The following is a 26,819-nucleotide window of genomic DNA, read 5'->3' on the forward strand; positions in this document are numbered from 1 at the left end:
TCCCAAACGAAGAAGGAATTCTGCCTCTAGACAGCCTTCCAACTCAAGAGGCAACATTACTCCTCCCTGGGTCTCTGGCCTGTCGGCCTTTCCTATAGACTTCAGACTTGCCAGCCCCACAATCATGTGAGCCAATTCCTTAAATTCTCTGTCCTGTTTTTGCCCTCTCTCTCTTTCTGATAGCACACACATGCCCTCTTGGTTCTGTTTCTTTGAAGAACCCCAAGAAAACACACAAAGGAAAAACAAGCAGATAGAAGATTCTTCAGTGACAACAATGGAAGCCATCTTCACCATTCAACTAAACTTGAATGGGATGGTATTATCAAACTTTAAAAAGAAATTTTCCACTGATCATGTAATCAGTTTTATCCTTTAAGACAGGAGATGAAATAAAGTATTTACAGATGAATGTAAAATGAACTTATCATTGCATCCTGAGCTACAGTAACTTCTGAGAGACCAAATTCTAAGATACAAGAAGGACTAGTAAAATGGACAGTCTATATTACATTTTAAATATTATCTAAAATGTAATTGTGAGATTCAAAAAGGCACAGGACAAAAACATTGGATAGGAATAGCATGTAATGGACTGGGCATGGTGGCTTACAGCTGTAATCCTAGCACTCTGGGAGACTGAGGCGGGTGGATCACCTAAGCTCAGGAGTTCGAGACCAGCCTGGCCAACATGGTGAAACCCCATCTCTACTGAACATACAAAAATTAGCCTGGCGTGGTGACATGCACCTGTAATCCTAGCTACTTGCGAGGCTGAGGCAGGAGAATGGCTTGAACCCGGGATGTGGAGGTTGTAGTGAGCTGAGATTGTGCCCCTGCACTCCAGCCTGGGCAACAGAGCCAGATACTGTCTAAACAAAAAAAAAAGAAAAGAAAAGAATAGTATGTAACGGGGGTTAACAGTTCATGTGTGGTTTAGTCTAAGTGAGGTCACATAGTATTTAATACTTTAAATAATAAAACTTCCCCCAGAAGGTATGTGAAACACGCAAGAATGTCTTCAAAACATCCACGTAACCATTTATTTTTCAACTGAAATGGCCACAGAGTTTAGTCAAGCAATTTTTTTCCTTTATTTTTGTTAAATAAGATTCCAGAAAGTATAGTGCAAACACTCAGTAGAAAAGTTGCAATTAAGAAATGTACATTCACATTTAACATTTCAGTCCATTCACTTTTTTAAAATAAAAATAGGACAAATTATTCAATTACTTGTCTCAATTTAACAATCTTGAAAAAGACTGGAAGGTACTCTATAGTGTTCAGTTGACATAAAAATAGACCCGTATTGATCATACAAATCTATCATGAGAAGTTACCCAGTGAGAGTGAGTTATTGTAATTCTGAATGTAGTCATCGTGTTTCTCACTTCTACAGAAGCATCCTCAGTGAGTTGTATTGTGCGAGAAAATGACACCCTTGCCCCCATCACTCTCCATTCCATAGAGGGACACAACCCTATCCGGCCAAACCCAGAAGGACGCAGGCGCTGACACAACTTCTCTCAGACAGTCGAGAAAATCCAGAAGTGGGCTTTGGGCTTACCTTAAATAGGAATGGAATCTACCACTACGAGATGGTCATAATAAGGACATTATTGTTTGAGCGGGGGGTGTGCAATCAGTATAAGTGAAGATGGCGGAGGAAGAGGAGTGATGACTGAAGGGAGGTGGTGCATAATAAGTGCACGAGCTACACAAAGCTCAGGCTCCACGGGCCTCGCCACGGCTCCCGGGGATGCTCTGCAGCCAGTGGGCGGATGACCTGAGGTCGGGCCTGGGCCTGTCCCTTTGTGCATGAGGTGTGATTTCAAATTCAAACTAAGTTCCACACCATTAGGAGTTTTCATGGCATGCAGTTCCAGAGTGCAAATGGCTTGCATATGTGTAGTTTTTCCAGGTGGAAGGCAAGACCATACATCTCTCCCACGCTGGGCGTGTGCCTCCTAGTGGACAGTTGTATGCAAGAGGCAGCGATGGGCTCCCTCAGGATCCCCCAATGTGGGAATGGTCCCCTGAGACTTGTGCTTCATGTGCCTGGGGCCCAGAGTTGGGTGGGGGGCTGCTGGTGGGAGGTGAGAAACAAGTTCTGGCTGCCAGCTTCCCACTGCGCTCACCTGGGAGGTGGATGCCCACAGGCAGGGTTCTCTGGGCTACTGTTGCACAGTCCTGCATGAGATATTTATTCAGCCTACAAGATTTGATAGATCTCTTGGGAGTTCGTCTAGGCTATTACCTCTGTTTAAACATTAATTCTCAATAAGTGTCTGAAAGCTCTTTTGAAAGCAACCTATCTGAAGGTCTGAACCGCCCGGTACCAGCAGGAACCGATGCCCAGGAGAGGGTCAGAGCACATGTGCTCTGGTGGTTGTCAAATCTCTCACCATCCATCATAAGCCCTCTCTTGCCTTCTGAACACTCCTGCTGAAATCGACCCTTTGAACATCCTCTAATCCCTGGGAAGGCACCCGGACCCACTTATACCTACTGTCACCAGTAGCATATGACAATAACATTAAATGGCCTACAGCAGAGGAAGACGAAAGTAGAAGTAGCAAATCCAACCAAGGGCCTTCCCATAGCTCACAGAACTGAGCAGGGAAGAAATGGTGTGTAGTTTCAGGGTGTCTGGAGGTACCACCATTTCTTCCCATTTGATGTCAGAGAGGCCTTACAGAAAAAGATAGCAACAGCTCTCCTTGTTTAAGGAGATCCTGTGTATGTGAAATTAGACACAATGACAGGTTTCGCTCAAATATAGTTTTAGAATATAGTCTGACATGACAAAGTAGGGATTTTTATTTCCTTGCTGGAGATCAGTTGTTAAAGAAGGAGGAATTCCTTTTACCCAAAAGGAATTGCATTGCTTTAATTTAGCAATGTGAGGCAAGGCCTGCCAGTGCCAGTGAGGACTTGGGCACCTGCTCTGAGGGCGGGCAGCTGGAGTAACTCACCCATCACGGGGACAGCCTTGGCTGCATTCAGAACCCACCTGCTGAGGTGGCCCCTTGCATGTGGATGAGCTAGAGTTCTCCATCAAAACCAACACAAATTTTGCAGATGTTGCTGTTAGCAAAGAGGCACTAAACATAATGGAAAACACAAGGGCTTGGAACTGGATAGAGCAGGAATGGAACCCTGGTCCTGCTTCTCAGGGCTGTGTGACCTTACTCAAGTCCCTAACCTCTCTGGGCCTCAGATTGTTCACTGTCAACATAAGGAGTATAATAATATCTCCCTTCATGGGCTGTTTGAAGTACAGAGTGAGGTGAAGCACACAGAAGGTGCAGTTACTGTAAAGCCCGACTTAGATACTAATGATGAGTGTTTCCTTTATTTGTGGTCACAGCAAAAGGCCCACGGAGACTGTGGTAACCAGGCGGGAGAGTGATGAGTGCCCTTCCCCTGTGGTTACTGGTGTATTAATAGACTTGAATCTAGTGACAGGTAGAAGGAAATTCACTAATTTCACAAAGAATGAAGGAGTTGTACCTAAAATGAGTGACCTCTCAGGTACAAAAGACACAGAGTTAGGCCAGGTAGTTGCCACTGTGGTCAATTTTCTGATTTTTTTTCTTTTCTTTTTTTCTTTCTTTCTTTTCTTTTCTCTTTCTTTCTTCTTTCTCTCTCCTTCCCTCCTTCCCTCCCTCCCTCCTTCCTTCCTTCCTTCTTTCTTTTTTTTTTGAGACAGAGTCTTGCTCTGTCACCCAGGTTGGAGTGCAATGGCACAATCTCGGCTCACTGCAACTTCTGCCTGCCGGGTTCGAGCGATTCTCCCACTTTAGCCTCCTGTGTAGCTGGGACTACAGGCTCCCGCCAACATGCCCGGTTAATCTTTTTTTTTTTTTTTTTTTTTAAGTAGAGATGGGATTTCACCATTTTGATCAGGCTGGTCTTGAACTCCTGACCTCAATGATCCACCTGCCTCAGCCTCCCAAAGTGCTGGGATCACAGGCATGAGTCACTGCGCCCAGCCTGATTTTCTGAGTTCAAAGATGTTTTTCCCAGTCCATTGTGAAGCACAATCCAAGAAGGCCACCTGTCTATTTTTGCTCTTCCACTGCAACAACTGAGAGAGACGGAAGCTGACAGACACTCACTCAGCTGGGAAGGCCTGGCCTCCAAATTGGCTCCCAGTAACTGGAGGGGAGCTGGAGGGCCGAATTCCTGCAGCCATCACCACCCTGAGGCTCTGTCTACAGCCTCTGTGCACGCCGATAACCTAAAAGAAAAAAATAACCAACAAAACCAAAGAAAATGGAACCTAGTTAGTGCCTCAATGCCCCTGGACTTCAGTGCTGATGTAGGAGATGATAAAGTTGACTTGATGTCTGAGATGCTGCTGCCCCTGCCCATACCTTCTCCTCTAATAACAAGGATTTTCTGAGGGAAATCACATCAGGGCACTCGGGGATGGTTTCCCCAAATGCCCTGCACGGCAGTTTTATCTGACTGTATTCAAATTTAATTTTGTTCCTCATATGAATCCCATGAACAAATGATTAATTTTCATTTGGCTTATGCTATGCAACACACAGATGTGCATGGCACACACGACAGAAACATGTGTTCACACACGTAATGCAGGCACACACATTAAGCACGGCCTCTAGTGGAGTATCTATTTTTTAAGGTAGTGAACAGAATAAATTTTCAGGGAAATTTAAAAATACAAATATATGCATCATTTCACAATGGCATGTTGTTTAGGGAAGTCTATCCCCAAAATGTGTGGCACCTGAAATTGAATCTGGTGTTTATGGAATGGACCACGGAGGTGACAGATATCCTCACACCCTAGTACAGGATCTGCTTTCACTAAGTGTATGAACAAACAGAAGGATAAGGCAGGAAGCCCCTAGAACACGTTCCAGTGTGTGCCCCAGGGCACCCCTGGGTGAGCAGAGGGCTCCAAGCTCCCCACCGTGTGTCTGTCTGGGGCTGTGCTCATGGGCACTTGGCCCTGTGTGGGAAGAATGTCTATGTGCAGGAAGCAGCCGCCCTGGCTGGGGCTCTGCCCCCTGCTGCTGGCCCCCAGCCCGCCCTGTCTGCCTCCAGGGACCCCTCTGCCTTCACAGCCCTGGGAGCCCTGCATCCAGCAGCCCACGCCCGTGCTCTCTCCCAAGGGCAGGGCCTGCCCTTCAACTCCTTGCTGTCAGTTCACACAGAATCAGACACTGCAGCTTACAGACGTATCCCCTGTGTGGCATTCATTCCCTAGTGGCAGGGCCTGACCACACTCAGATCACCCAAATCCATCTGTAGAAAACCACAACTATGAGAAGAGCCTTTCTTCTGCTGAGCGCACTGAGCCTTCTTCAAAGTCTACCCGGGGCTCCATCCCGGCCTGCCCTCCATGCCACGGGAGCAGTCCTCAGGCCCTGCCCCTGCTCCTGATGCCCCCACCCAAGGGGCTCCTTGGCTCCAGCTCCTCCCCACAGGTTCAGTCCAGCTGGGACGCTGGTCTCAACCCACCCAGCTCAGCTTGACTTGGTGGGTGCAGTGAGGGCCAGGACTGAGAAAGACTGAAGCAACTCCATTTCTCCTACTGCCCATTTTCGCCAACTATGGGCACCTGCCTGCATCTCCTGCCTGGTACCAAAGAGCATGGAATAATTTGTGCACCAATGGTTATTTGGGGTATGTGAGCTCCTCGAATTAAGACCCCTCTCTTGGTCACCCCCAAGCTCAATTTGAAGGCCTGAACCACCCAGTTTGACCTTCTCACACCCAGGTAAGCCTAGCATGGGGACCCCAGGCCTGAACAGGTGTCCTGTTCAGAGGGCTCTTCTACCAGGATGGTACCAGTGTTGTGGAAGGTGAATGGGGACAGCCTTCAGAGTGCCACCATTTCCTTAAAATGGCCTATCACAGGTAAGCCTTGTTATGTTATCCTTTAGACTCTGCACCAACCAACTGCAGCATACCACCGTTGGTCAGTGTGAGGCCAGTACTGAGACTCATCAATCGGAACAGATCTTGGATGGAGTGGGTGCCTTTGCCTCCTTCCTTCCTCATCCAAGCAAGGGTGTGGTGACAATGACCTGACTGGGGTTTAACGCCGGCTCTGTCTGCTCACCAGCCCTGGGGTGCTGAGCTCGGACCAGTCTGGGCAGCCCAACCCACAGGAACTGAGGTTTCAGAGCTGGGTCTTCGGGAAGGGGTGGGGGCTTTGGGAGTGGCAGCTCCCCGCCTCCCACCACCCCAAGCCAGAGAATGGGGCAAACTTGCATGCGTGGCTTATCTCTAAATTACCAATCTGCTTCAGACCAGACTCATCTCTGCAGTATAAAGTTATTGCTTCTATGACAGGTGTTCCAGAAGCCCTGGTGGCTTTAAAGTCTGAGAAACACGGGCTGCCAACTTGGGTTGCTGGGTCTGTGGGGGCGTCCTCCTGCAGGATACAGACACCCCGCAGGCGTGGACCACCCGGGCCGGCATGGTCCCTGCAAGTGACTGGAAGCATTCCGGGGCTGTGTTCTACTCTACGGCGTCAGGCATGAAAGGCATGCAAGGGTTGCGAGGGGAGCACACAGGGTCATTTCCAAAGGGCCACAGCATGGCCAAGCAGGGGCTGAGGTGGGTGTGGGGCTTGTCTTCATTTTTGGTACGAGTAAACAGGCAGCACCTGTAACTGGTGCACTATTTACAAAGCCTCTTCAATAAATAATTTAGAGAGAATCCTACCCGAATGGCTCTAACATTTGTACATGAATATTGTACATGATTAAAAATAAATAAGGCAATATAATACAGTTTTCTCACAAATAAAAAGGAAGTTGTTTTTCACCAAACCCCAAGGAACATTATGGCTAAACACAGTTCCTGAACTCCCAGGAAGTGGCTGGGGTTTGGAGTTGCTGATGATGGAGATGTTTGCCCCTGAAGTGGAGACCTTGCCAAGCCTGCCATGGGGTCCTTTCCAGAACAGTCGTGAGCCCGGAGACGGGAGCATGGTCCCCGCGACGGCCTCCTCTTGCTGCCCTACAAGTGGCCACATCTTGGGCAGCTTCCAGGATGTATGTGTGACCTCGCAGCTCTGTGGACCCCAGGCACGGCACAGTGTGGCTGGCTCTCTTCTCAGTCTCACAGGCCAAACCAAGGTGTCGCTGGACTGGGCTCCACTCATGCCTGCAGGCTCTGGGGCGAATCTGCTTCAGGCTCACTTGGGTTGTTGCCAAACTCAGCTCCTTCTGGTTGTGTGAGCGACACCCGGCTTCCTCGCTGACTGGGGCTGGGGTTGTCGAGTAGCCTCTGGTGTTGGCTTCTGGCCCCTTGTCTTTAAGCCAGCAATAATGGCACCATCTCTGTGACACTTCGAATCTTTCCTGGCTCTCCTGCCTCCCTCAGCCATTCCAAGGGGCCACTGAGCCCACCCAGATAATCCAAGTTCCCCTCCCATCCTTAGATCCCTGACTGTAATTCCACCTGCAAAGTCCCCTTTGCTGTGTAACAGCACCCGGCCCCAGGGCTTAGAACTGGGGCATGGACACCCTTGGGGTTCACTCCTCTGTCTACCCACCACCTGGATGGCCAAAGGTGGGCAGTGGCACTGGGGGCAACAGGATTGGCTGGCCAGGGGCTCTGCGCCCTTCTCAACAGCTCGTGGGTCAAGGACAGCAGCACGATGAGTCGGGGGAGCCAGGGTGGCCACACTCACCACCACCGCACTACACCCTCACGGGCTCCCTGTGGCTCCTGTCTGAACTGACTGCTTCAAATCCGGCTGGGATAGACAGATGAGGATGAGAAAATCCTAGTGGAAAGGGGACCATAAGGACAAACTATTTGTCCTGCAGAGGGGAAAGCACTGGAGCAGGGACAAGGCAGGGCCTGGAGGAGGGGTTGACAGCAGTGCCCCAGCCAGGTTCTCAGCCCACAGCCGGCTCAGAAGGACCCTGGGTCCTCAGGATGAGCTCAGGAGCCCTCGCTGACAGCCTGGAGATTCCACATAAACATAAGGTCCTGTGGATGCCCCAATAGCAGCTAGAGGCCCTGCAAGCACCTCCTTCTGCCCCAGGACCTCACAGGAGCCCAGCCCCCAGCGGCACAAGATGATGCCAGAACACCAGGAACATGAGTGGGCAGCGACATGAGGACCACCCAAGGAAGGTGAAAGGCGCCCGAGCTCTGCCCTCAAAATCTCCAGTGGGCCATGGGCTCAGCCTACCTGTGGGGTCATGTGGCCTGGCCTGAGAGCTCCCTGTCATAGCCAGGGGAAGGTGCTGGAAAGGCATTGGTCAAAATCACTCTGCAAGAAGGTGTCTGGAGACCACCCTGCCTCTTGCACCATCACAGAGGCCACAGCCCTGACCAGAGAGAAAGGAGGGTGGACAGTACTCCCTACAACCCTGTCTAGACACCTAGTCCGCACCCTAAGGACAGGCAGACGGAGGCCCCTACATGCAGCCTCTACCCACCTCCCCTGCCTAAAGCCATCCACCCTGCCCACCTCTGTCTGGACTCCTGTCTCAGCTGGAAGTGCCAGGCATCACTGCACCGGCCACCCTGCAAAGCCCCTAGGGTCTGGCCTCCCCCAGCTATGGCCCAGGCACCTGCTGCCCCCACATGGTCACATAGCTGAGGCAGGGTCAGGCCCTCCCTGTGCAGGGGGCTGCCTCTGATGGTAGCAGCCAAGGACATCACCCACCTGTGCGGACAGGGATCAGCCTGCAGCAGGTCCCACACACGGGTCTACACTCCAGGGAAGGAAGTCTGGGCTTCTCTCTGCTCCTATTCTGAAAAGTCGGGGCTCTCAGGAAAGGGCTACAGCTGTTGAGGAGCAGTGACGAGGGGGACCCCCAACCCTGCTGGCTTTGAGCAGAGGCAGGGCTCAAGCCTCATGCGCAGTCCATGGAAACCTCTCTGACCACACCTCAGAGCAGTGGGTCTTTAGATGTTTCCCTACTATGGTGCCTACTCAGAAGCTTCCCTCCCACTTCTAGCCACCTTCCTCCCTGTGACCGAGATCCAAGGTTTCTACACACCACTGGATAGTCCCTTCCCACTGGCCCTCCTGGACCCCTGTCCCCCTCATCCTCATTTTCATCTTCACTGTGACTATTTAGACATGCATGTGGGAGGCTGTCAGACGTCAACACTATCACCTGCAGTCAATTTCCCTGCAAATTACAACAGGGACACCTGCACTCACACACATCAGCCAATTCTGAAACTTCGTCCTGGAGGGTTGGTTCTGCTGGAGAAACAGCATCTTCCATCATGGGTGTGAGGGCCGCTCATATTCAACAGAAGTGGAGCCTCACACTGTTGTTGCTAAATGTAAAGGATCCAAGACGCCACAGGGAAGGGAAGAAATGACACCCTTCGTCTTCTCTGAACAAACACGGTGCCGGTGCAGGATGGGGAATGGCCAGGTGTTTTAGGAGCTGGAAGCCATTGGTGGAGGGGTGGAGAATGCACAGGTGCAGCAAGAAGCCGATGCTGGCCATGGTTGTGGAGAGGGGGTCACGGGGCCCCCTGAGAACTCCAGAAGACCTGCCTCTGGCTCTTAGCAAAAAACCACGCTTGAAAGCCAGCAGCCACCACTATCCATGCAGTGAGAGGCAGCTTCTCAATTCTCCCCAAACCGTCCAGTTCAAGTGTGGACAGCTCTGTACTGTGCCCGTGGTGTGAACAACCCCAGGCCCTGTGACCTTCCCAGAGAGGCCTGACTTCCCACTCTGGCTCTTGAAGCCTCTGCCCAGGGCTGGAGCCACCTGTATGTCAGGTCCCACCTAGGCGGGCTGGACAGGGCTGTCTCAGGGCATACTCTTGCAGAGCTCCTCGGTCGCTCTGCCAGCCACACCTCAGCAGCTCTTGCTGGAACCCCCTGGTGGATGCTCTGAAGGTCCTGACGTTGATGCCAACCTGGCCAAACCTGAACAGGCCTTCTGGAAAGAAACAGTGCTCCCTACGCCACGGAGGGAGGGATGGAGTGACACCTCTCCAGGGAGGCCTGGAAGTGTGTGCAGTCGGGTGTCCTCCCCTCACCGAGTAACTGCTGTGCTGCATCTGCTGGGTGGTTGGTCCTCGGGCCACAGGCCACGCCTGGACAATGCTCCTCCTCCACCCTGGCCGCTGGCTCCCTGTTCTGCTGGTCTGGCTGGTCCTGGTTGGAGCCACCGTGGCCTGTGTCGCCCCCAGAGCATTCCCACCCCAAGTGCACCCCAGAGGCCCACGTGGGCTCCACTAAGCCTCCTTCCCAGCTGCTGCAGAGGACAGATACTGGCCTGGGGAGTGTGCAGGGAGCCCAGCCCTGACTGAGACGCCAGGCATGGGGCACACCGGGGGACGTCTGCCCTGAAGGCCAGCTCTCCCATATGGACCCATTTTCCGATCCAAGCCCAGGGACCTGATTTGGGAGCCGTTTCCATCAGTCCTGCCTTCTAGAAAGTATGTCAACATCTCGCCTTTGCCCTTGACACTGACTTTGCCTCGGCACACAAAGTGGTAGGGGCATCTTCTCAGCAGCCGGTGGACTTCCTCAGTCACCTGTTGATGGGGAGAAGGGAGCATTACTCCAGGGCAATGAGGGGGACTCCTCTGGGAAGAGACCAAAACATTCCATCCTCCATCTGTTGCTGTCCACCCTGACTGCCCAACCCTGGCACGGGGATGTGGCTTTCTCAGCTCAGCCTGGCAGCCAGGGCCCCTACTCTTGCTGAAATCGCTTGGGTCACTATGTAAAAAAGACGCTGCCCTGCAAAGACAACCCAGGGGACTCAGAGGAGTCTGAGGGACCAGCCCCAGGGGAGTCTCACAGCCTGTTCCCTGGACAATAGGAGGAGGCAATGTTCAATGAGCCGGAAAGGGTGGCCCAGGGAGCGCCCAGCCAGGCAGGTAGGTGGACAGGGCTTGCAGGGACCTGGCACCAGGGTCTGGATGTAAGCTTCCATGGTGGCTCCGTGTACTCCATGCCAGAGGCTGCGTGGGACACAGCTCCAGATGCTAGAACAGAGAAGAGCAGGGGTGACTCTCTGGGTTCAGGGCTCTTGGCACCTCAGCAGCCAGGACATTTACAAGTAGGGCATACAGAATGTAGGGGCAGAAGGTACACCCCTCAGCTGGAAGGGGCAGCAAGGAGTAGAGTCCAGGGCAAAGCCTGACTTCCAACTCACTGCTGGGGGCAGCAGCGCGGTGTCGGTGGGGGTGCAAACCAGACAGTTCACAGGACCCCGGCGCAGCTGCCTCTGCAACCCTGAGTCAAGGGAGGGAGGGACCAGCATACGGAGGGCAGCGGGCAAACCGTCCAGAGAAAACAGGGACATTTCTTGACAGGCTCAAAGAATTTCTGCTTCGCAAAGTTAGGAAAAAGATAAAGGATGAGAAAATAGTTTCTACTAGATACAATCAGTCCTGTGAACAGAGGACACGATTGGTATCTCTGCGTTATGTTGGAGGTGTGATCTTGGAATTTCCTCTCCTCCCCTGTCTCCCTGGCTGCTCCTCACTCTCCTACACACAGTCCCTTCAAACCCTGGCATCTTTCGTTAAAAGAACTCAATCCATGCCAAGCCCACCTTCTAACGCCCAGAGCAGGGGAGGGTGGCCCCATCAGTGTGGCAGGGGAGGCAGGACAGAGGCCCTGTGAGTGCAAGGGTGACATCCTGGGCAGCCAGGAGACACCTGGCGGGGGATTGGACAGAGGTCACGAGTGAACAGTCTGTGTGTGAGGCAGGGGCAAGACAGGACAGTGGCAGGCTCAGATCTGATTTTAGAAACTTAAAAATGCAATGTTGGTTCAGGGCAGGGGCCAGGCGGGGGTGGGCAGGATGGGGCTACCATGAAGTTCTCCCCTGGCAAGTCCGGTTTTGGGGGAATCCTGCAGAAGAGTGCAGGATACAGCCATGGTAAAAAACAAAAACAAAACAAAACAACAACAACAACAAAACCGTGTGTGTGTGTGTGTGCGTGTGTGTGTGTGTGTGTGTGTGTATACAGCATAAAGATCTGGAGGTGGACGGTGGTGATGGCTGCACAACCATGTAAATATACTTAATGCCACTCAACCGTACACCTAGCAAAAAGATGACAAATTCTATGTATACCTTACTATGATAAAAGAAATTTTGAAAAAGAGAATGCAGAAGTGCAGCGCTGCTCCATGGAAGCCCCATCTATGTTCTGAGCAGGAGAGGAGAGCGCCATGAATATTTTGGCCTACCTGTCCCTTAAACTGCCCCTGTGAATAGCTGCTGTCACACGCCTGGGGGCCAAGCCCTCCCTCCATGGCCTCTGGAGGCCTGCAGTTCCCAGGGAGGGTGGCTGCAGGGCTGTGTGGCCCTTCACAGGCTCCATCTTACTTGTAAGGGCTTCATTCTGGTGGTCATCAAGACCAAATCAAGTTTCAAATTTGTTCTAAGGGAAATCCCAGAAGCCGAATGACACTCCTCCACACTGAGGAAAAGCAGAGGCTGCTGCCTTCTAAACCTTTCCACGGCTTTTAGAGGGTGTCAGCCCACCTGAGCTGCCCACAGGTTCCTCAGATGAGGTGGACACGCGTAGCACCCTCCCTTCAAACACACAAGGAAGCCCTTCCCATGGCAGCCGGTGGAGGCTGGAGTCCTGGGATGTGCAGCGTGAATGACAGCCGCCAGTCTGCTGGGACCAGAAGTGGGACCCAGTGACTCAGTGCTCCCACCACTGCACCTGGTCACTCAGGAGCCAGCCCCCCAAGACTAAATGACAAACCAAACAGCAAAATCAAGATGCCCAGGCCAGGACGCCCTCCAGAGCAGACAGACCGAAATATGCAGCTCTTTCTGCCCTGCCACATACAGGCTGCAGACTGGGGATTCAATCCTGGACCTCTGTGCCTCAGTTTCCTCACCTGAAGAACGGGCACCCATGCCTTGGGGTTTCTGGGTAAACTGACCTGGATTCTGCCCTGGACCCCTGTGCTGTCCATCCGACTGGCCACGTTGACTGTGTTTCCCCAGATGTCGTACTGGGGCCTGCGAGCGCCAATCACTCCAGCCACCACGGGGCCAACATTGATGCCTAGAAAACAGCCAGCGCATGACCTGTCAGTGGGAAAAGTGTAACTCACCCCATCAGGGCCACCAAATGCACCTGATGCTGCTCCTCGTGGAGAAAAGGTTGCTCCTTTCAGGGCTTTGTTTCCTGGGGTCACCTAGCACCAGGCTCCCTCCTGAAGCATCACATACAGCACAACAGAGAGGCAGCTGCCCTGCTGCACAGGCTCCCCTGGGCAGGGTCCCCTCACAACACTGTCCACTGCACTGGGGAACAGCACTGGCTGTTCAAAACGAGTCCTGATCCTGAAGAAAAGTCCCCTTTCCTGGAATAGCAGCCTCTGTGCTGAGCCCTGCCAGGGGAGCCACTCAGAAGTGTGACCTTTCAATATCTGGGATTACAAGGTGTATCCCCAACTGCATCCTCTCTTGCAGAAAAATAGCGGCTCCGGACCTGTTCTCGGAATGTGACCTTATGGCTATTTTAGAGTATGGGTCCCAGAACTATGCAAGATGGTGCAGAATGCTCTGGAGGGAGGAGAGGGAGTACCTTCTCTTTTTGTAGCTCAGTGTCCAACTGGCCTCTGGACAGCTGCAGACCAGCTGGACAGCATTGCAACAACCCAGGCACACCCGAACTTGAGTCACTCCTTGTGCAACTTTCCGCAAAGCACTCACTCTCTCTGAGCCTGGACTTCCTCCCCTGTAAGTAGGGCACATACCAGGCTGTGACGCGCGGCCCATCCTCGGCAGGACAGAGAGGGACCAAGCTTGCTGTCAGCTCTCCTGTTACAGCCTGCTGGCGGCCACCTCCTGCAACTGGGGCTTTCTGGCCTCGACCGAAGCCACTTCCTATCTTCCCCTTCTGTATTTGTGGACTAATTTTTCTGAGCTTGTCCTAGAAAATTCCTCTGACGTTCTGGGCCGTGGGGAGCTGGCATGACATGGAGCAGCATGAGAGCAGGGGTCACAGTGGTGTGAGCTGAGGAAGGTGGTCATGGGAAACTCAGAGAAGAACCCCAAAGGGCCATTTCCCAGATGGCTGGAGCTGGTGGGAGTTGGCGAGCGCCCTCTGCTAACCCCAGACGCCCCACCCACATAAAGAACACCAGGCTAGCACCAGCCTGATGGGCAGAAGGGCCCTGAGAGATCCTTGTCCAGCCCCACTGCATGACCAGACACTGAGGTGCAGGGCCGGGCTTGCCAGCTGGTCCTGTCATTGGAAAGTGAGGAGCAGAATTTCCCTGATTCACCAGCAGATCGATTTCCAGGTACATCAGTAGCTCTGCTGACCAGAGCCCAGGGCCCAGCTGGCTCACTCTGCCCCTGCTCTCTGGCCAGACACCATGCCTGAAGCCGAGCTTGCTTTTCAGGACATCAGAACTCCATGTGCTCTAAGTGGATCACCCACCACCCTTCACACTCACACGTGGCTCTAAGGTTTGTTTTTAAGGCTACTGGATGTTTGAATTCTAAAACAACCACGAACCTCTAGTTTAACTGTATCCTGGACTAGTAGAATTTTTCTGGTAAACTGTCTACATCTCAAGAAAAAGTAAATTTATGATTAAAAAAACAACAACAAATCATAGTTTTATAAAAGCTAGAAAGGAACTGGGGCATCCAGTGGATTTCCTCCTCACGACACAGGTGAGGGAAGGAGCTCGGAGAAGACACAGGGCGGCCGGAGTCCACGCAGTGGGGCTCCCATCAAGGCCTCTTTCTGGACAGCCCATGTGGCCTCAACTATGTAGCTGTGGCTGGTGAACAGGGAAAGGGGCATTTTACTTCAGCTAAGTGTGGACTTGGAGGAGCATCTGAACGTCTCCAGGATAATCAAGATTTCTAATGTGTTTCCTGAGCCAGACGATGAATCTTCAAAGTCCTAAGTTACTTTCTGAAGCATCTCCACTTCCACCAGCAGCTTCCAGGGGCAACTCCGTACACAGGTCCCCAGGCCCTCCTGGGCAGCACCACCCTCCTTCCTGTAAGACCAGGGCACCTCATCAGCTGATCCCGCCCCTAGGTGGGTATAGGAAGGTGTTCCACATGGATGGACAGGATAGGTTTAGAGTCACGTACCAACTCGGAGGACAAAGTCGTTGTAAGACTGGTAGTTGATTTCATCCAGAACGTCAAACATCTCAATGGCAAAGTCTGCCAGCGTGCTCAGGTGGGAGGAGATGGACTTCTTAGCCTAGATATAAACAGACAGGGTCACTACATTTGAGGGGCGCTAGGCAAGAGGGAGCCAGGGACCAACCTGCAATGGCCAACAGCTGCACTCTCAGGGGCAGGCATTCTGGGTGCCTGGCTATGGGCACATTTATCATTCCATTCTACAGGGAGGAGACTAAGGGAGAGGCAAGGTATTGGCCAAGCCCCAGCTCCTGAGGGGCAGAGACAAGGCCCACCCAAGGCTGCCTGCAGGAATGGGGTGGGGCAGCCCTTTTGAGTGAGAGACCAGGTGCTCAAACTCCTGTTTGGACAGTGTTGCTAATGCCCATTGCAAATGAGCAAAACAAGGACAGAGATGCATGCCAGGGAGTAGGCAGCTTCCTTCCTTGAGATTGAGGCTATACCCTCCTGTACATGTGTAACAAGGTCCTTTCTCTTGTGAAACAGTAACAGTTGTAAAGTTTATTTTTAAAGAGAATTTTATTAGTCTTCACAATCAGGAAACTAATGCTTTTTAAAAATTAGCAGATTTTATTTTTAGGGCAATTTTAGGTTTATAGGTAAGTTGAGCAGATTATACAGAATTGTCATATATCCCTTCTCCCCAGTTTCCCCTGTTGTTAACATCTTACATAAGTGTGACACATTTGTTACAACTGATGAACCAATATTGATATATTAACCAAAGTACATAATTTAATTAGGGTTCACTCTTGGTATTGTCCATTCTATGCATTCTAAACGCGTGACATGTATCCGCTATGACAGTATTACACACAACAGTTTCACTGCCCTGAAAATTCTCCCTGCTGTCTGTTCATCCCGCCTCTCCCTGACCCCAGCAACCACTAATCCTTTTACTGTCTCTACCGTTTTGCCTTTTCCAGAATTTCATATAGTTGGAATCATACCGTATGTAACCTTTTCAGACTGATTTATTTTAAGTAGCCAAGTGTATTTAAGGTTTCTCCATGTCTTTTCATAACTTAATAGGTCATTTCTTCTCACTTAATAATATTCTACCTTATGGATATACCAGAATTTCTTGATCCATTCACCTACTGAAGGATACCTAGTTTGCTTCCAGTTTTTATTATGAATAAAACTGTTATGAATACTCATGGACATAAGTTCTCATTTCATTTGGATATATACCAAAAGTGCAATTGCTGGATCATATGGTAACATTATGTCTAACTTTGTGAGAAACCATCCAACTCTCTCCCGCAGTGGCTGCCCTATATTGCATTCCCGCCAGCAATGAAGGAGAGTTTCTGTTGCTCCATATCCCCACCGGCATTTGTCTTGTCAGTGTTTTGGATTTCAGCCCTTCTAACAGGTATCTAGTGGTATTTTATTGTTGTTTTCCTTTGCAAATCCCTAAAAACATATGATGCTGAGCATCCTTTCATATGCCTGTCATCTGCATCTCTTTTGCTGAGGTGCCTGTTTGAATTGTTTGCCGACTTTTTAACTGTTGTTTTTTTTTTTCTCTCTCTCTTGTTGAATTGTAATGGCTCTTTGCGTACTATAGATACAAGTCCTTTATCAGATAGGTGGTTTGCAAAGATTTTCTCCTAATCTGTGACTTGACTTTTCATTCTCTTAACAATATTTTTCATAGAGTAGGAGTTTTAAATTTTCATGAAGTCTAACTTACCAATTTTTTCTTTCATGAATCATGCTTTTGGTGTTGTATTTAAAAAGTCATTGCCAAACTGAAGGTCATCTAGATTTTTCTCCTATGTTATCTTCTAAAAGTTTTGTAGTTTTGCATTTTACATTTAGGGTTATTATCGATTTTGAGTTAATTTTTGTGAGGGGTGTAAAGTCTGCATCTATCTATCTATATATATATTTTGTATGTGGATGTCCAGTTGTTTCAGCACTGTTTGTTGAAGAGACTGTCTTTTCTCCACAGTATTGCCTCCGCTCCTTTGTCAAAAACCAGCAGACTATATTTCTATGGGTCTATTTCTGGGCTCCCTAGTCTGTTGCACTCATCTATTTGCCTATTCTTTTGCCAGTACCACACTGTCTTGATTACTATAGCTTTTTAAGTCTTGAAGTTGGGTAGTGTCAGTCCTCCAGCTTTGTTCTTCCACTTCAATATTGTGTTGATTATTCTGCATCTTTTTACTTTCCATATAAACTTGGGATCATTTTGTCAACATCACAAAATATCATGGTGGAGTTCTGATTGGACTTGTGTTAAATCTACAAATCAAATTGGGAAGAACTGCCATCTTAACAATACTATTTCTTCCTATGCAGGAACAGTGACTCCCCAGTTACTTAGATCTTTCATTTCTTCCATCAGAATTTTACAGTTTTGCTCATATAGATCTTGTACGTAGTTTGTTAGAGTTATACCTAGTATTTCATTTTTTGGCTACTAATATAAATGGCATTTTGTTTGTAACTACAAATTCCAATTGTTCATTGCTGGCATATAGAGAAACGATGAACTTTTATATATTAACTTTATATCCTGGAACCTTACTATAATTGCTTCTTAGTTCTAAGGGAGGAGACCACCCCTCATACTGTCTTATGCCCAATTTCTGCCTCCAAAGAAGGAAGTAAAAACTAAAAGGCAGAAATAAAATCCACAAGCAGATAGCCCAGCGCCACACCCTTGGCCTAGTAGTTAAAGATCGACCCCTGACCTAATCAGTTATGTTATCTATAGATTACAGACATTGTATAGAAAAGCACTATCAAAATCCCTGGTCTGTTCTGTTCCATTCTAATTACCGGTGCATGCAGCCCCCAGTCACGTACCCCAGGCTTGCTCAATCGATCACAACCCTCTCATGCGGACCCCCTTAGAGTTGTGAGTCCTTAAAAGGGACAGGAATTGCTCACTCAGGGAGCTTGGTTGTTGGAGACGTGAGTCTTGCCAAAGCTCCAGCTGAATAACACCCCTTCCTTCTTTAACTCGGTGTCTGAGGGGTTTTATCTGTGGCTTGTCCTGCTACAGTTCCAGGGGCTTTTTTCTGTTATTGTTGTTATTAATTCTTTTGGATTGTCTACATATACAGTCATGTCATCTGCAAGCAGATTCCTTCCCAGTCTGTATGCCTTCAATTTTCTTTCTTGTCTTACTGCCTTCCAGTAAAACGTTGAATAGAAATGGTGAGAAAGGGTATTCTCGCTATGTTCTCATCTTAGAAAGTATTTAGCTTCCCTCCATTAGGTATGTTAAGCTGTGGGTATTTTGCAAATTTTTAAAAATCAAACTGAGGAAGTTGTCTTCTATTGCCAGTTTACTGAGAGTTTAAAAAAAAAAAAAAAAAAAAAAAAAAACCAGGAATGGGTGTTAGACTTAAATAATTGTTCTGCATCAATTTATATGATTATATAATTTTTCTTCTTTATCCTGTTGATTCGATGAATTTCATGAATTCATTTTGGAATACTAAAACAGCCTTGTATATCTGGAAAAAATCCAATGTGGTTTTAGTATATAATTCTCTTCATTCATTACTGAATTCAATGTGCTAATATTTGTTGGGGGGTTATACATTTATATTCATGAGAAATACTGGTCTGTAATTTTCTTTTTCTATAATGTCGTCGTTTGGGTCTGGTATTCAGGTAATGCTGGCCTACAGAACGAGTTAGAAAATGTTCCTTCTGCTTCTGTCTTCTGGAAGAGATTGTAGAGAACTGGTGTAATTTCTTCCTTAAATGTTTGGTAGAATTCACCAGTGTATGCATCTGGATCTGGTGCTTTCTGTTTCAGAAGATTATTAATTATCGATTAATAAATCTAGATCTATTCAGAATAATTATTTGTATTTATTCACAGTTCTACTGTGGAAAAGGAGAGTGCAGGGCTGACGGGAGAAGAAGAGAGGGGGCAACTAGGGAGGAAGGTGCGGGCTGGTGGGGGAGGGACTGGGCTCCTGAGGAGGTGGGCCAGTGGGGAGAGTAATGGAGCAGAGAGGCAGGGTGAGGGTTCTTGGGGGAGGTGTCTAGCAGGGCAATGCTGGGGCTGGAGGAAGCTCCAGTGAGCAGCCTTCTGTGCTGACTTTCCCTAGGAGATTGTGTCTGGAGAGAACCAGCCATGGAGAGAACCAGCCACAGGCAAAAACAGCACTCAAGCTGCTCCCATAATCCAACACAGAGGGCAAACAAACCCCAGTGTGGAACCTATCCAGGGTCCCAAAGCAGTTTAGGTCAGGGCTGGGACCCAGTCCCCAAGCAGTCAGCCCCAAGCTGTACTCACCTTGGTCCCCGAGGTAGGCGCTAGCCCCACAGCGGCCATGTAGGTGCTCCCAATGGTCTTGATCTTCTCTATGTCCTTGTAAAAGTCTTTTTCCATGAGCTTTGTTTAAAACATAAAACTGTTAAACATGACATAACATTTGAGAAAAGCTGCTGCAGCCATCAGCCACCAGGAGGAACAGCAGAGCCAGTGAACACATTCAGGAAAGCAATGTGTCTTCTTTGCTTTGGGCAGACAAGTTCTAGGACTACGCTGGCAAGAAGAGGTGAGTAAGGATGGTACAGGACACGTTCCTGTCCTCAACAGGTGAGCTTGCAGCCACCAGGAGAATCGGGTCCAATGACAAGGGGTGGTGGGGCTGCCACAGTGCCTGGCTGGCTGTGGTGGGGGCCTGGAAGCACCCACCTGTCTGCTCATCTGTAGACAAGGGTGCCCGCCTGCTTGCCCATCTGTAGACAAGGGCCTAGAGGTACCCGCCTGCGTGTCCATCTGTAGACAAGGGTGCCCGCCTGCCTGTCCATCTGTAGATAAGGGCCTGGAGGCACCCACCTGCCTGCCCATCTGTAGATGAGGCTGCCCAGCCCTGGCCACTGTAATGTCCCGGCCCTGACATTCACAACATGGAGGACAAGCACCCAGCCCCACCCGGTCGCCCTGGTCCCCCATCCTAGGGTCAAGACCCCCTTCTCTCCTGTGATAGTTGGTCTGGATCCCAAAGGAGACAGAATGCCTGTTCTTCCTGGGGTTTGCTTTCTCTCATTCCAGCTACAAAGAATGTGACATATTGTGAGACACTCAGGATTTAATTAGGTGAAGGGGTATCCCGGTCACCCGTCAGTCGGATGCACCAGCACACCCAGGTGGGGTCAGGATGGCGATGCAGGGCCTCACCTCGTCAAAGTCAGCAATGATCTCATTGAGAAGCCGCAGACACTCCACCCCCATGTTGTTGCCGTCCAGCTCGATGTAGAAGTCATTAAAGTTGGGGATGGAGGCAAACATGACGCCCACCTGGGAGTAGGACTGGTAGTAGAGGTCCTGGAAGTTCAAAGGATGGGTCAGGAAGGGTGAGCCAGGCAAGCGCCGAGGGCGTGGCAGGAGTAGTGCTGGGCTAGTGCTGGCCAGGCGCAAGCTGGGTGCTCACCATGTTCCGAGGGTTGGACATGAGGAAGTGCTGGGCGACGTGGGCCGGCAGGAGGTTGAAGAGGATGCGCCTGTTGTCCAGCTTCACCTTCTCCATGTCCTCTCGCTCCTCCTCTGCCTGGGGCATCATGAGCCTCCGTTAGTCCCATCCACTCATGCTGCCTTCACTTGTCCCCACCGCACGCTTCTTTCTAAACATCCAAACTGGACTCCAGGTGTGCTGATGGTCTACACACATGCTCCTGTCCCTCCTCCCCACTGGATGCAAGACTAGATCCATGTTACTGGGTGGGGAAGATCTGTAGATGTCTGCCTAAGTCACCACCTCATCTGCTAGAATGTCCAAAGGACAAACTACGGCTTCACCTCATTTCCAGGGTCTGCCCTGCCCTCCGCTACTTCCTAGGGACCAGATGCTACAGCAACTCTTTCTCAGGCACATACCCATCCTCAGGCTCCACCAGCCTCCAGGCAGCTCCCAATGTGCCCTGCAGGGCACCTGTCCTAGAATGCCTCATGCCCAGGTGGGGCAGACACCTTCCTAAGGCTCCTGTTCCCTCTGGAATCTCTCTGGTCTTCACTAGAGCCCACAGCCCTCTGGGGACTGAGACAAGTAGAACCCTGCAGGGACCCAGGGCAGGGGCAGATCCAGGGCCAATGAGCTCATCTGAGTGCTGACTTCCAGCCCCCTGGGGCAAGGAGTAAAGACCCCAAGGGTCCCACCATGGGGACACGGCAGAGCAAATGGCAGGAGCAGGTGAGTCCCAGCCCACTTACTGCTAGCTGTAGGACCCTGCAGAGACTGATTAAGCCGACAACAAAGGCCCCATTCATGGACCACTGTGAGGGCTCAAGAAGTGCTCTTGGCAGGGCACAACGCAGCCCTAGGAGGCAGAAGCCACTGGGGTCCCTGTTTTCCCTCACACAAAATCCAACTTCTATAAGGAGTGAAGCTTGGGGAATATTCTAAGTATGTGTTAGAATGTATGGAGGCATCAAACTCTTGAATGTAGTAAAAACTGTGCAATGACTGCCCTTGTGGAGCGGCCCATGGCCTGGCCACTGCAAGCCATGGTTTGGAGGCCAGCTCCCCTGGTTCATGTGCCCCCAGGTGACTGGTGACCCGGCCAGCAGATGCAGCCTCACTGTGCCATGGTTTCCTTGTTGTAAAATGGGTGTAACACACCCACTTTTAGAGGGAATACTTGTAGGGTTGTATTTAACAAGGGCTGAGGGGACAGCACGCCCCACAGTAAGCCTAAAGAGCACAGCTGCTTTCTGGCAGTACTGATATTATCAGAGCTGAGTCGGCCAAGAATATGCTGCTAGACTGCACACAATGATTCCACCAGCTTCCAAGGATAGAGGTGAGGAGGCCCCGAGCCTTGAGGGCCAGGTATGAGGATGGGGGTGTGTGTGAAGCCAGGCAGGGCATGCAGGGCAGGCCTGGTGCAAGTGTGTTCTGGGAAGACAATGCCAGCGAATCAGGGTGACCCATGGAGACAGACGGCGCCAGTTGTTTCTTCCTGTCCCTCAAGGAGCGTAGACCAGATAAGGAAGAAGCAGATGAAGAAAAAAGAAACCCAGGGACCATAACCTTCCCGGTCAGACCAGAGCTGCAGTCTGGCTACCCAGATGGGCTGGAGCCGGGCTCTGCCCAAGCAGCGGCTATCTGGGCATGGTGCTGACTTATGCTGGGTCATGCTCAAAGGTCAGAAACCTTCAATTTCCAGCCTCAGTTGGTCTCTGGCACTGCTTTCAACTCAAGTTCCCATCAATAATGACATTCTGGACAAACACCTCTCTATAGGACCCACATTATTAATTACGTGTTAACACATCAGGCTCCAATATACACAAAAGAAAGGTTTGTAAAGGGTGACATAAACAGAAAGTAAAGAATATTTTCTTAAATAATAGCTTTGTTTTATTTATTAGTGGCACAAAAATTTCTGCTCTCTCCAAAATACCATTGTTAATGTTAATAGTACTTTAGTGAAAACAATGTAACGGAATATGCTTTGATTAAAAACCATAATCTAAGTTTATGGCACTGTGAATAAAAAATTTGCGTCTACATTCTGCTTATTTCCACATTTGGATTAATGGGCTGTCAGAGCTGCCGTCCTTCCGAAATTGTCATATATCTCTTAATCCATCCACAAATGCAAAGGTCTTTGTTGAAATTTGACTGGGAAACATCCATCTTTCCCTGTGCCACTTATTTTCATGAACCAAGCACAAATTGTATTGTTATATATTTTAACAAATGTGATGAAAATCCACTGAAATTCTCAGTCTATAAGATTTTCCCACCAGGAAACTCTATTTTTAAGAAACAGTAGTGGGCACCACACATTATTCCTGTCAACAAAATCACGTGTCCATCCAACCTCCATATTCAGAATGTTCTCTTTACGGCAGTTTCTTTCAAAAGGCATTTCCCTTCTCAAGTGTCCTTCTGTTTCAGAAATCACTGACCAGGATGCCTCTAGTGATAGTTACATGATGCCTCAGAGAGTTCACAGCCTAGAGTGCTTGTCATTTGGAAAAGAGAACAAAATAACAAACAGCATAACTTGGCAACTCCCCGTGTGCCGACATGTGCTATGAGTGACTCCCACAGTCATCCTGACAGAGTCTTCTATCTAACTAACAAGACCAGTAACCCCAGAACCTGGAATCAATAACGTGTTTCCTACAAGGGAACAGCCAAGGGAGGGTGGTCCTGTCCTCATTCCGTCTCGGAAGTGATGTCCCTGCCTCCCTCCTGCAAGTGACACAGGGCATCCGGCCAGTGTCAGGTCAGCACTGCCAGTTCATTCTTCAACATCAGGAAAGAACATTTCTTAATTCTCAGATACAATCACTGTAAGTAGACTTTCTGATGCCCTGTCCCCAAACCTCACTGAACCATCCGGTGTCCTGAGGTGCACACACCCCTCTTTGCGGGCATCCCAGGGTCCACACATACCTCCTTTTGGGAAAGTGCAAAGGGAAAGGAACTTCTCCAAGCATAGCAGCAGCTAAGACAAGAGTCTTCAGCCCCCAGGTTAGAGGAACTTAGTCTCTAACTTTGGGGCTGAAATGCTTCATGTTCAGCTTCTTTGACACTTGGTTTTCCCTTAAGCAAGAGGCACTCTGTGACCCATGCCACCGGGACACAGAAAGATCAGAGCAAGCAAGTAAGAGGTGATGCACGTCTCTGCATGGTGTCACTGCTCCAAGGATGGATGAATCCTGAGATTCAGGGTGGCCCGCGCTGGGCAGGCTGGGCAAGGTGCATGTGTCCAGAGTGGCCCCATAACTGTTGTCAAGAGGGCAGAAACACCAGAGTGGTAGAGCTGCATGCCCTGACCCAGTGAGTCTCCCTGGAATGGATGCCAGTGGTTTCTCTCCTCCCAGCAGGGCTCTGGGGTAGAAGTCCCTAATGCTCACCACTGACTTTCAGGGACAAAGAGGATTGCGCAGACCCAGCCCCTGAAGACCAGGGAGACCAAGGGGGGCTTCCGGCTGGACCCTCCATGGCCAGCCTTGACTTCACAGCCCCTCTTCTGTACTGCGGGACTGAGGAAGCTCCAGTGTCCACGGGCCTGACTCTTGGAGGACAACGATGACATGATCCTCTCGCTGAACTGCACCAGACATGTAGTGAGAAGAGGACTCGCCCTCTCTGATGAACACTACTGACACCCTCATACCTGCGACTGCAGTGCAACCTAGCCCAACTCAGAGTGCCAGGAGTAGGCAGCAATTCTACAGGGCTGAACTCTGGAATATTTCCCACTTTTCCACTCTCCTTCCCTCCCATGTAGTTAGGTCCCTGATGTGCCCCTATCAACTACCAGCCTCCCACGCTCCCGTCCCCCAGCAGAGGTGCACGACCACCACATGTTCTCCACCTTGTCCGCGGCTCTCCCTCTGGCTGCTGGGGAGGCTGCTTTGATATTTCCCTCAAATATCAGTATTCCAAGAAGCATTTTTAGAGGTAATCTTACCTCTAAAGTAATTAATGAATCCAGTCTACCTCATCTCCTTGAGCAGTTATCTGCATTTCCTTGAACACCTCACAGAGATGGCGGACTCACTACTGTACATGTCAGCTTCATCCAACCTCAAACTCTCAAGCCGCTGGACAACATACATTGAATGAAAATCTCCCTCCCTGGATCTTTTGTCCAGAGGCCCTGGTTCTGTCCTCAGTGTGCTCCAGAGACCAGCTGTACCAGGATGGGAGGACTGAAAAGTCCTCACCCTACGTCCTACTTTCAGTTTCTTTGGTCACTCCTCTTACTGGTGACTGGTTTGAAGGTCCCTCTCTGCCTGGATGTCCAGGTAAGCTGGGCTGTGGCTAAGGCCTCTCCTAGGCAGGGCACTGGGCAAGGCTTTAGCCAAATGTAGGGCTCCCAGCAAACTCCCCAGGCCTCTCACCATGAGCTGGTATTCAACTGGCTGTCCCTGCTCTGTGCTCAAAAGACTGTACTTTAAACACAGAATGACCGTTCTGTTTCATTTTGTGCAGTTTTTTCCTATCAATTCAGCGGCTGCAGTGAGCACAGAACCTGAGCCTACCAGGGTCCCTCTGGTGCCAGCTCCTAGCTCTGTGTTCTTCTCAAACCGTAGGACCATGGTCATGCACGAAAATGACCAGCTTGATGGGAGGGTGAGGCATGGAGAGAGGTCTCAGCTCCCACTGAGCATTGTGCGGCCACCTCAGGGACCACATATCATGAACACATGCCTGCTTCTCACTCATTATTTTTCCAGCCAGCACACAGTCTTTACAAGCACTGTTTACAGCATGGGGCAGGCTGAGTGTGGTGCAGGTGTTCTTAAGCTGAACACCAGGGCCTCCAACTCAGCGTCCTTGTTCACCCAGCACCCAGTTCAGCACCTCAGACCCACCAAGTCCTGCCAATGCCATCCCCTAACCCCAGGCCTCGCATGCAGGCCCCTGCTGCCTGCTGCTCCAATCAGCTCCACTTCCCTTTTAGCACAGAACAGATGAACAGCTCTTTTTAGATCAAAAATGTATTTCATTAAGGCTTCATGATGAGAAATGTGATTTACATTATTCTACTACATTAAAGAGAAATCTTAATTTTAAATTTGAACAATTAAATGAATTAAAAATGTTATCCCTGACTCTAATTAGAAAACGAGAGAATAAACCTTCAAATGCTGTAGTTACAATGTGTGGATGCAGGTATGCACATGGACATTGTTCCACCCTGCCCGGGGAAGTCCATGAGTGGTGTGTGTGTATGTGTGTCTGTAAAGTATGTGTGTTTGTGTGTGCATGCACACATGCATGTTTGGTTTCTATAAAATACTTAGCATCTTGTTGCATTTCTCCTTCCAAGAAATAAAAAAGCAGACCACAGCCCTCATGATGTGTTTGTCCCATTCATGGCCCCGTGGTGTAAATGAGGCTGTGGTGATGTCATAGCTGGGGGAATCGGAGTTCACGAGCTGCATGGCAAATCAGCTCTAATATACCAGGACTATCCAACATCCACCCCCAACAGAAATGCTGGAACCAGCGGTGGTGAATGCAGAGGCTGGCTCTGTTTCTGACAATGAAGTCTTTACTCCTAATGAGCTTCTGAGCTGAAAGTCTTGCTGTGCTGAAATGCTTGCTAGTTCTTCATTTCTTAGGATGAGTCAACGTAGTAGTTGAAGGCAGGGCTGTGTCCAGTGTTTCAGACAGGAAGCAAGATGGGGATGCCACTTTAAAAGGTAAAGAGGGCCAGGCGCAGTGGCTCACGCCTGTAATCCCAGCATTTTGGGAGGCTGAGGTGGGTGGATCACCTAAGGTCAGGAGTTCGAGACCAGCCTAATCAACATGGAGAAACCCCATCTCTACTCAAAATACAAAATTAGCCAGGCGTGGTGGCACACACCTGTAATTCCAGCTATTTGGGAGGCTGAGGCAGGAGAATCACTTGAACCCGGGAAGGAGAGGTTGCGGTGAGCCAAGATTGCGCCATTGTACTCCAGCCTGGGCGACAAGAGCAAAATTCCGTCTCAAAAAAAAAAAAAGGTAAAGAGAGCTCGCGCTAACAGTGAAGCTATGAGGCTGCAGTGGGCACAGCTGGTCCTGCTCCTGGGAGATCTGCTCTCAGTGATCCACGAGGTTCACCCTCACTGTACACGGAGGGAACCGAGGCTGGGAAGACAGCCTCCAGCCTCCATAAGCAGAAGACACAGTCTGTCTATGAAGTGAAGGCCCTGTAAGAGTCCTCTTTCCTAGCTTTGAATTTCCA

At 49.9% G+C, this 26,819-nt stretch overlaps 1 protein-coding gene across 1 annotated transcript in view; it reads right to left on the bottom strand.

Annotated features, from left to right (window-relative positions):
• Positions 1-1,016: 1,016 nt before the first annotated feature.
• The window catches only part of ADCY1 (adenylate cyclase 1), a 142,980-nt gene continuing 117,177 nt past the window's right edge, over positions 1,017-26,819 (bottom strand). Inside the window, exons 15-20 of the mRNA XM_007981391.3 lie at positions 20,555-20,671; positions 20,302-20,448; positions 19,411-19,509; positions 15,081-15,195; positions 12,899-13,023; positions 1,017-10,515 (exon numbers count right to left, since the gene is read on the bottom strand). Coding sequence (XP_007979582.3) covers positions 10,213-10,515; positions 12,899-13,023; positions 15,081-15,195; positions 19,411-19,509; positions 20,302-20,448; positions 20,555-20,671 — 906 coding nt within the window. The 3' untranslated portion in view covers positions 1,017-10,212. The remainder of the gene's footprint in view (positions 10,516-12,898; positions 13,024-15,080; positions 15,196-19,410; positions 19,510-20,301; positions 20,449-20,554; positions 20,672-26,819) is intronic.

This window comes from Chlorocebus sabaeus, chromosome 21 (assembly GCF_047675955.1).
Source record: "Chlorocebus sabaeus isolate Y175 chromosome 21, mChlSab1.0.hap1, whole genome shotgun sequence".
Lineage (NCBI taxonomy): Eukaryota > Metazoa > Chordata > Mammalia > Primates > Cercopithecidae > Chlorocebus > Chlorocebus sabaeus.